The sequence below is a fragment of the Mixophyes fleayi genome, chromosome 4 (genome assembly GCF_038048845.1).
Source record: "Mixophyes fleayi isolate aMixFle1 chromosome 4, aMixFle1.hap1, whole genome shotgun sequence".
Classification (NCBI taxonomy): domain Eukaryota; kingdom Metazoa; phylum Chordata; class Amphibia; order Anura; family Limnodynastidae; genus Mixophyes; species Mixophyes fleayi.
The window spans coordinates 117,321,714-117,332,088 of NC_134405.1; the positions used below are offsets into that span (position 1 = coordinate 117,321,714).

The window sequence follows — 10,375 nt, forward strand, 5'->3', positions numbered from 1 at the left end:
CACAAAACAATAAAGTCCAGCAGTACACAACATCATATATATTATCCTAAATGTTGTTGCATCCGTGGCAAAAACACGCCTGACACTAAATACGGATTCTTCTCATTCACATGTTTTGTATGACAAATGCATCAGGCCGGTCTGCCTGTGCCAGGCAAGTTTCTGTAGGTCTGTTCCTATACTGTATCTAGGTGACTTTATTTACAATCCTAAGTCAACCTGAGCTGGTGGAGAGTAAACACTAAAGGGAGTCGAGTATATCTCATTGTAATACATCTGCAGTTGAATGCTCTACACCCACACACTTTGTTGTTCATGTGCTTTTAATTGAAGTCACACTGAAGGTTGTCAGGATTTTCCCCACTATATGAAGAAAAAAAGCAGGTGAGACCCCAGTTCTATGTATGGATGCTATGAAATACAGTCTAGGACTTGCCTTGGTGTGAAAAGTCTCTATTTAAAGTGACAGACATGTTTTTGCTATTGTTGTAACATAATATAATAGAATATGTTTATATTTAGAAGTGATTGAATTTAGGATGTTTGCACATATCTCCCATATCAATTCCCCACAAGACCTAATTCCTCAAACCCGTTGGAATCTGATGAGTCCATCAGCAAGCGGCGTTGTTTAGAAAAAAAATGAACACAATACCTATGCAGACCTGAGCCCCCCCCGTTCAGCTTGTTTCTCTGCATGCGCCCTCCTCAGCTTTACAAAGGGTTTTCTAACAGATTGGGGAAAGACACTGCAGCAATGGACTATAAAGAAGTGGTTTTTGCATTGGAATTTAATGACTTCAAACTATTCTAAAGGGCAAACAAACATTTGCCAATGTGTCCTCATTTTAATGTCCAGATTACTCATGCCAAATTAAAGGTGACCGTCCTGTTTGCTTTAAAGTAATTAAAATGCAGACTGACGACTTAATAAAGTTGTCTTCATTATAAATGGATTGGTAGAAGTGGGTTATTACTTTGTTTTATTTTTCTGTGCTGTGTGGGAGTGTGTGAGAGTGATGGGACATTTTGAACGCTGTTGACTTTGACTAAGGAATGTTTATGAAACGTTTGGTTACGTCAACTAATGTTTTGTTTTACAGGAGCTAATTCATCTAGAGGAAAGACTAGGAAATGTGAATCGTGGCGCTTCACAGGGCACTATAGAAAGGTGTACATACCCACACAAATACAAGAAGGTGAGCCATGCCTGACTGTCTTCAACAGTGTTGCAACACAAAATGCTTTGACTGTGATATGTTCTAAATCTAATACAGTTCATGATGTACTTCATGTTGCCATCTATATACCATAGTATGAAGACATCTTCTTTTTATCTTTATGCCATTTCATGGTATGTTTTTGTTCTTTTAATACATTGAAAAGAACGTTGGTATTGTATGATGTAAATTAGTTATCAGTGTATTAAATTAGTATATTGCCAATTAATTTGCCCACATATTCACTAAAGTAATACAGGACTTCATGATTTGTTTTCTTTAGTATAAAAATAGAGATGGAACAGTCCACGCTTACGGTTAGTTTGTTATACTAAGTATCTTCGCAGTAAAAGATTTAATATGTTGTGATCACAGCCTGTGCCATTGTGATAACCTTACTTGCTGCATCCTTCAACTTTATGTAGCTGAAATGCAATAATAGGGAACTGGGGCTCTGAGTCACTGCAGAGAAAGTGGGAAAGTGGTAATTGTTGTATGTGGTATGCATGAAACTTATATATATACCCAATGTGCCAATAATTTCATCTCTACTAATAAGGTATCCACTGATTGGTTCTCACAGAGGAAACTGCACGGCAAGCAAGATGAAGAGGAAGCCACTGAGGAAGACACTGAAGAAAAATGTACGATTTGCCTTTCTATATTAGAGGAAGGTGAAGACGTCAGGTAATATAGCAGTTATGTTTTTTTTAGAATCATTGGAAATTTTTATTTTCAAAAGTTTGTTTTAGGGCTTAGTCTCTCACATACAAATCTGGTATGCTTGTGTGTGGTTTCCTCCCAGAGCCCATATAGAGGATTTACCATATAGAATACGCTTAAGGTAAAATCCTCTACATGCGTTACCAGCCTAGTGGTGCTGTCAGTTTATAAATGCCAGCTAGAAGTGAAGTACATGCATTGTGGTGTATTCATGTTTTTCAGCAGTTTAAGGAGGGCACAATTATGTGTTTTATGTACATACTATTTTACAGAGATCTAAAACCATATGGTTTTATTATTGGATTAAAGTAGCATACAACCGCTATTATCTCTACAGCAGTTTTCCACTTCTTAATGCAAAAGTATATGATCTTCCGAACAAGCCGAATTGAGACATAAAATTAAGAGATGTCACTAAGTATGACTTTATTGGTAGGAAACCCCATATGCATCACAATACATTGTGGTGTGGCCATCTCTGCAGCAGCTAAGCATAACAGCCCATAAGGATTGCGAAGAGTAGGATGCAAATATCACATTTTGACTCCCATCCTGTCCTTGCATGAGTACTGTGGCTAAGTCCCCAGGTTGCATTGTGATTTGGTCAGGGATTCCTACCTTTTTACTCCTATGCAGAGCTTTTGTAGAGAGAGAATTGGCCTGTATAGTGCGTGGTTACAAAGGAAATAAAAAGAGCTGGCCAACTTTAATTAATATTTTTTTAGCAGTTATAGGGGCCAATTCAATTCGTCCGTGTTAATCTAAGAATAAAGCAGCCTGTGCACTTTTACCGTTGGTACGGTAATTTTAATACTGGTTTTTGCTCGGACCTCTCGGGGCTGCGAGTAAAAATCCAGGTTAAAATTACCATATTAAAGGTAATAGTACGAACGCTGTGTTAATCCTAGACTAACGTGGCCGAATAGTATTTATATTTTTTGTGCGTGTCCCTTTAATGAGTACATAATGCACAGATGATGGAAGAAACCCAAAAGTTCCAAATCCCATCTAAATGATACATGATTAATCCTTTTTGTACTTTATATAAAGCATATATTATTATATTTAAATGTAGTTACAATGATTACTGAATATTTAGAATGCAGCTGAATGACATTGACAGCAGTAATATCTGTTTCTTTCCCCACACAGGCGCCTCCCATGTATGCATCTCTTTCACCAAGTGTGTGTGGACCAATGGCTGATCACAAATAAAAAGTGCCCCATATGTAGAGTGGACATTGAAGCTCAGCTTCCTACAGAAAGTTGACATTTCTCAAATAAACATTATGCCCCTGTACACCCTTCGGTACTGCAGCCAACCAAAGATGGCATGACTTAACTGCACAGATGCATTAAAGCATTATTATGGAAGCATTAAATTTGGTGTGCCGGCTCTGCCTCAGTGACTACCATTTGTATACAGATCATATTTAGGTCCTTTGCTGCTCACAAGTTTCTTGTAGCAGGGAAGGGTAAATGTATTTATAAAGCTGTTTTTTTGTTTTTAATTTTGTTTTTTTGGGTTTTTTTTCTCCCCGTTTCCATCTTTATTTCAGTTTGTTCTACTATATGTATTTTGCATGGATTCTTGTATTGCATTTCTTTGCACATAATGGGCTTTGTGAACCCTTAAACTTGCAGGCAAGATCTAGCTGCTCTAGTTGGTAGAATTGTGAGTGTGTGTGCGCGTGTGTTTTTACATAATCCAAGGCTAAATGGATTTCATTCATTACTAACAGTGAAGTCCTTAATTTAATCGATCATTAAGTTTAGTTTGTATGTATAAAGATCTAGATGGAAAAAAAATGAATTTAATGTATGAAAACATTCCTTATTAAGGAAAGATGGGCTGCTGTATTAAAAAAAAAAAAGTGCTGATTCCAATAACATTGTTTTTGATGCCGAGATCACAATGCTTAGAGACTAACATAAAATAAATACTTGCCACACGTTTTGTTCTGTCTCCTAAAAGGTGTTTATAAATCACTTTTCAGCACAATGCAAATATATTTAAATGTCAATATTAAGAAGTTTAGACTGCTGTTCACATATTTATTTTATGGACGTGATTTTCTTTGCTTCTGTGAAACTGCTCTAACAAAGTGTCCAATAGCAAGTAGTCAGGTACCTGTTCTTATGAATAATGGTAAGAAATCTCGACAATTCTAACATTAAATGTAGAGTCTTAATAACAGCTGTTATGGCAGGTGTCCATGCATCCAGAGAACTTTTTAAAGGTCCCCAAACTCTCTCACAGAGGGTTTCTGATTTAATAAACTTAGCTAAATTAAGTTGATTTGTGTGTGTCTTTATTTCTGTTTTTGTAGTGGTGTTGAGGCCAACATCACATTTTAACCTATGTGTGTTCTTGCGATAGAGAACTAGATAAGGGTATTCTACTGTGTTAGAACAGTGTGCCTCTCCTGTTGTTCAAAATAAAACCAAAACCTTACCAATTACTTTTTCAAGCAGCAACAAAGCTATAAAACAGCCAGAAACAGAATAAATTAATTTAACCAAAATATACAGTTTCCACAGTGTGATTTGCAAGTGCTTAGTGGAAGTACACAGGTTTCCTGTATCTTCAGCAGGCATGCTCTTTTATACTGTATATGTGCCCTCCCCGTGGGGATAGCATTACTATGGTATGTTTAATATGGACTTTTTTTATTTCATATTGTTGTAAACCTACTTAAGATTATAGGAGGTGAATCGCCCCAAAATGTAGTTGTGGGGTTGTTGGGATGCAATAAAACTAAAATGTGTTTGTACCTTGTATCTGCTATTTCATCAGGTCTCCTAGACAGTTATACACGTCTCATTTCAATTTACGCAGTTATTGGGAGAGAGCAGAGGAGGGAATTACATTTTTACCTCCCTGGAAACACTGCAATAGCTGCTGGCAATGCTTCAAGAGAACTAGATGTGCAACTATACTTTCCTTAGCAGCTTTGCACTTGAAAGCAGATAATGTTGTCCTAGTTTATTCTACTGCGCTATTGAAATGGTTCTCCTGAAGGTTTTTAAATACACCCACCTTATGACTGACAGACTTGGTTATTTAGCTGATAGCGAAGAGGGGGAACTGCAGGTGGAAATAGCTATGGGGGATTTTCAGAGGTGGTATAATTCCAATATACAATACAAATGTAAATAAATACAAAGTATATGTGTTACAGAAATCCAAAAGGAAAGGTCATAACAAGGGAAAACACATGGGGAAACCCCAAACAAATGTTATTTCTAATATTTTATTACTGGTAAACATTACATTTTTCATTCAATCCCTTGTGTTGATGAAAGAAAGATGGATTAAGAATCACCTTGCAAACCTTGTTCCTCTTGTATTGAAATCCTCTGGCTGAAGATTAAACATACTGCTTGATGGATTATCTGTTAGTATGGATAATATTTGATTGATGAAGAAATGAGGAACTGATAGTCTGGTTTCCAAATTATGTATATGATTTTGATAAGGCAGATTTGTCTCCCAACAGAAATACAAGTTGCTACACTTTTCAACCATTAATTGTCCAGTACCCTGTGCCACACTGTGGGAGGTATTCAATTGTTAGCGAGTCCCGTCCCGTCCCCCCCCCCCTCCCCCCGTCCCCTGCTGCGGTATTCTGCAAAGTAGAGTGGCCATCACCAAAAACACAGTGCACAACAACCCTCCTTTAGCTCAATTCCCTGTCTTGGGAGTACTGTGCAGAATTAAAGAATAGAGGCTAAACAGGGTTTTGTGTAGAAATAAAAAGATATATAATTATAATGTGTGTGTTTTATCACCCTGTTATTCAGAAAGATCTCTGGCAGATGGGGTGTTGATGTGCTGAAAATGCATTCCTATCACAGGGAGTGGATCAAGGAATGTTGCAGATCAGTTAGTTTTAAATGTTTGGGTGTGTGTTAAGGAACATGAATACAGGAAATGTACATGGGGCCGGTTTGAACGGATCTTATTAAATATTTCTCACAATCCATTATACACCACCATTTACTGCACTGAACACATTCCTCCACTTTTGAAAGTTCTGCAGCCTATTCCTGTAAATGCAGGGATCAGAGTTTGAAGGAATTAAACTGTTGCACACCCTCAATTCTATAAATAGACCATATTATAAATTTTATTTAAATATTGACACATTCAGAATGCTTATTGTATAATAAGCAGCTTACTCGAGTGCCAAGTTTCAAATAAACCATGCATACTAGTAGTCTTTCACTGTAACATTGTATTAAATGATACATTGCACTGTATTCACTTAATGTAGAGCAAATAATTTGGATGATATGTACTTATATTTTTGTGTACTTGCTGATAATTTATGATGCTGACACTTCCCATAGAAGCATGGATGCTGTAAAGCAAGCGGCCATCTGAGCCTTAACCTGTAGCCTTCAAACTCTAGTAATAGTCAGATTTGTTTGTCAAAGCTTGTAACACTTGTTTATAATGCCTGCTGTTTTTTTTTAATTCCGATAGGTGACTCATTCTTTGATTAAATGCATTGTTTTAACTTATTACTGAAATTAAGAGCTATGTGTAGCCCCTTTTAAAAGTTAGAGGGCTGCTCATGCGACCCTTTAAATGTATCAAGTTGCCTTTCATTACTGTAAAGAAAAGGTGGTGTTACCTAAAGCAACCAATCAATGTACATGTGATATTACATGGATTGTACATTATAGGGAAAATTCAATTGCTGAACATCACAGCGATGTCCAACTGTGTATCTCTATGGGAGGCGAGGGAAAATGAGTGGAGATTGGAGAACAAAACTCTTCTGCTGTTGGATCTCCATGGACTGTTCCAGAGACATCTCGGCACCTCGCGGCCAATTGATTTCCTCCCTATGCCTAGTATTACATTGAAAAGTAAAAAAAAAGATATTCCTGTTACTTAATATAATTTCAGCATGTAATTATTGTTTCTAAGCAGAGTATAGGATGAGGGTGTATAGTGTCCGTAGGGGATAGGGAATAAGCATGCAATCTGGTTTTTGAAGGACAATTTAATTTTGTAATGCTTTCAAGTTTTAGACTATGTTAATAAAAAGACAAACTCTATGGTTCAATTGTGCTCATTCATCTAAATATAAAATATAAATTGGACCAAGAATGTGAATAATGGTAGATAAAGATGTATTCACATTACCAATTCTCGTTTTTCAGGGTACAAACAAACATGAGTTTGTTCCCCCCCCAATGCAACACATTTCTGTTTACATAATCCTACATATATACACAAGTGTGGTGACTTGGCTTGTGATGCTTTACAAACTTAATTGTACAAGAAATATGTGGTTTGAAAATACTCTGAATTGACAACTGGTGGTGTTGCAGGTTTTATGGGGGGGAGAGAAGAGTGTATGTCTACACTCCTCAGTGGTTTAAGATGAGTTTCCAATGTAAGTTAAGTACATGTAAATAGTTGGGAAAAAAAATAACTGACAAATGTGAATTGCAGTGCAGCATGTTCTTTGAAAGCTGCTTGTTCCATTTCAGAGTGTGACAGTTGAAATCTTATATTCATCTCAATAAAAAATTCTAAATGCTATGAGATGCAGTTCAGAGTTTACACATGTGTTTGGCTTAAACAAGATGCAACTTTGTATTTGGTCCCAGATGCATATTTAAAAAATATATAAATATTAAAAATGTATAAATGTAATATAGTTAATATGCATTGTTACGTCTGAGCATATGCCAGTATGTATGTAGCCTTCTGATATTCCCCTTTAGGGAATTCTGTTGCACAGACAAAATTATCATTCACTGCTACTGGCTATGACAACAGACAAACTATACATTGAATACACAGCAGATCTGTGGCATCTACCAGCAATGACCATAAACAAATCTTCCTAGGCCTAATATGTGGAATTTCTTGGGCAATATGTCTTGCATTGCAGCAGTGTTTCCCAACTCTGATCTTCAATTTCCATTAGCAGTCCAGGTTTTAAGTCCATTTGATCCATCCACCTGTGCTCAAGTATGCATATCCACTGTTACAACTTTATGGTCTTAATGAGTGAAGATCAACTGGATTACAGGTGCTTATAATCACGGTAAATGCACCAGGGATAAGAACATTCTTAATTGAATATTTTACAGATTTATACCTAACTTTTCAGATAAGCAAGTACTGTAGTGCCTATATAATTTGATTTGGGCGTTTCCTATAATCCTTAGTACTAGTTTGTGTAACTTGAAATCTACTTGTAATTCATTTTACTTATAAAGCCCAACCTTGCATCTTCATTTCTTTCTTTTTTCTGAATGAAAATGAAGATCTTCCCGGGGAATGGGTTAAGATTCGTCTGAATCTCTCTAAGACCTCTATTTGCATCAAGATTAGCGAAAACAGTCGCAAGATCTTTTACCGCTGGTATCTGGTCCCTCACCGTCTTCATATGATATACCCAGACTCCTCATCGCTATGCTGGCGCCAATGCGGTCGGGAAGGTACCCTGTCTCACATATGGTGGCATTGTCCAAAACTACTTCCTTTCTGGAAGTCGGTCCATCGGTTAATTTCTGATATCACTCAGATCTCCCTTCCCCCATCTCTTGTATTCCTTACTCCCGCGCTCTATTCCCAAGATATCAAAATCAACTCAGAAACTCATTACACATATACTTAGTGCTGCTAGATGCCAAATTGCTCTATTTTGGAAAAATCTGAGCCTTCCCTCTCTGCCATCGGTTATTAACCGCACATGGCAGGTTTACCATATGGAGTATATGACTAGCATTCTCCGCCACACCCCCATTCAATTTAACAAGGTCTGGAGTCCTTTGACTGAGCATTATGGAGCCTCCTCCCCTCTCGCATTTTAAGGCCCTTAAGCCCCTACTATCATTCCTAAACCGTGTCATGGTTCTCCACCTTCTCCTCATTTTTCTTTTCCTCGCTTTGGCTAGTGATTCCCCCTGTCCCTCTCACCCCTATTCTTTCCTCTCTCTTTCCCCTCCCTTCTTTCCTCTTTAAATCTATTTTTGCTTCTTCATATCATTAACAATATACTGTTTATATTTCGTGGAAACTTCGTTGCAGCTTTCTTTCACCTGTATTGCCTGTTTCCCTTTTTTGTCTGTTTTGTAAAACTCAATAAAATATCTTTTCAAAAAAAGAAAATGAAGATCTTCTATTTATATATTATATGTGTAGTATTTAAGTATTCAATATTCTGGGTGAGATATGCATTTCTCTAGATCTGCAAATGATTTTGTTGGAGCCTTATGTCTTGATATTACCTCATCGATAATAGCTAGACTGAATAGGTCATAATTTTGTAAATTGGGAAACTTGGTGAACCTGGGGAATAGACCTGGGGAATAGATTGTTCAATCCTGCTTTAGATAACCAGAAAGATCTCTGAAGATTAAATAACTAGTTAGCGTATTGGCCAATTGCTGCCTTATGAATTTGAGCAGTGCTACTTTAGAAGCCATTAGGCTTTCCCTTCGAGACATTAGCCCTTTGCTCCTGTTGCGTGTTGTCGTACATTAGGAATAAGGAAATGGTTGTATCAGCGATCTGGAATTGGATCTTCTTAAGTGATTTATCAAAGAATCTGTGGACACTAACCCTATAAGCTAATTATAAGCAGGGTTAATGGGGCTACTAAGGCTGAAATACTGATGTGATTCCCGAGGTCTAGGTCCTCCTATGTAAGGGTGGTACAAAAGCCCATTTAGCCGAATCTATTACCTCAGAATAGTATCTGACAGTCCAATGTGTGTGGCGTAATATGGTAGGGATAATCCTACCTGCTAGATCTACCCTGGCCACATGTTAGTCGCTGATTTGACCCCAGTCAGTGGAAGCTGAGGATCTGCGAACGTTTCTGACTAACAGACCGCCAATTGACTGGGGGAATATATAACATCCTCCTCCTGAGAGGATTAACTAGCATTTCTCTCCTGGCTGGGGCCCAGTGGTCAGAAAATGACACCAGAGGACCTGGACTGGTTCCCGGCTGCCACAAATGGGCTGATGAATCAGGCCCTGTGGTATTTCCACCACAACGGTTTAATTATAGCTGTCATTTTTTCACTTCTCATTATTAACCCAAACTATATATATCATACTTTTTTTTTCCATTTTGAATATGTCGGCTGAAAAGATGGGGGGTGCTACCTCTAGTGACCAAAATACCTCAAGCTATGTACAGTTCCCTAAGAGGGACACGTGATTATCTTTTTTGAGGTTTTTGTACTTCAAATTTTGTGTTTTTAAAAATCATGCAACTCAGAAAGGACGACGGCTTATCCCTCATAACAGATGTATCAAGGTCCCCTGACAGCAAATTCGGGAGGGCTGCCCTGGCCGGTGCCAGAGGTTGTTGTTTTGTTTCTTTTTGGAGAGACTCCTCGCACCTTGTCTTATTGTAACCTGTGGGGTGCCTCATTAGTATCCCATGACT

General features: G+C 37.7%; 1 protein-coding gene across 4 annotated transcripts in view; it reads left to right on the forward strand.

The window, feature by feature from the left end:
- Positions 1-4,237, forward strand: part of RNF111 (ring finger protein 111) — a 51,961-nt gene extending 47,724 nt beyond the window's left edge. For 2 of the 4 annotated variants that reach the window (XM_075208074.1, XM_075208076.1), the window contains 3 exons: positions 1,104-1,199; positions 1,780-1,907; positions 3,096-4,237. In XM_075208074.1, the coding sequence (XP_075064175.1) occupies positions 1,104-1,199; positions 1,780-1,907; positions 3,096-3,213 (342 nt within the window). In that variant the 3' untranslated portion in view covers positions 3,214-4,237. The remainder of the gene's footprint in view (positions 1-1,103; positions 1,200-1,779; positions 1,908-3,095) is intronic. The other 2 variants (XM_075208075.1, XM_075208077.1) reach the window with 1 other exon arrangement.
- Positions 4,238-10,375: the final 6,138 nt, after the last annotated feature.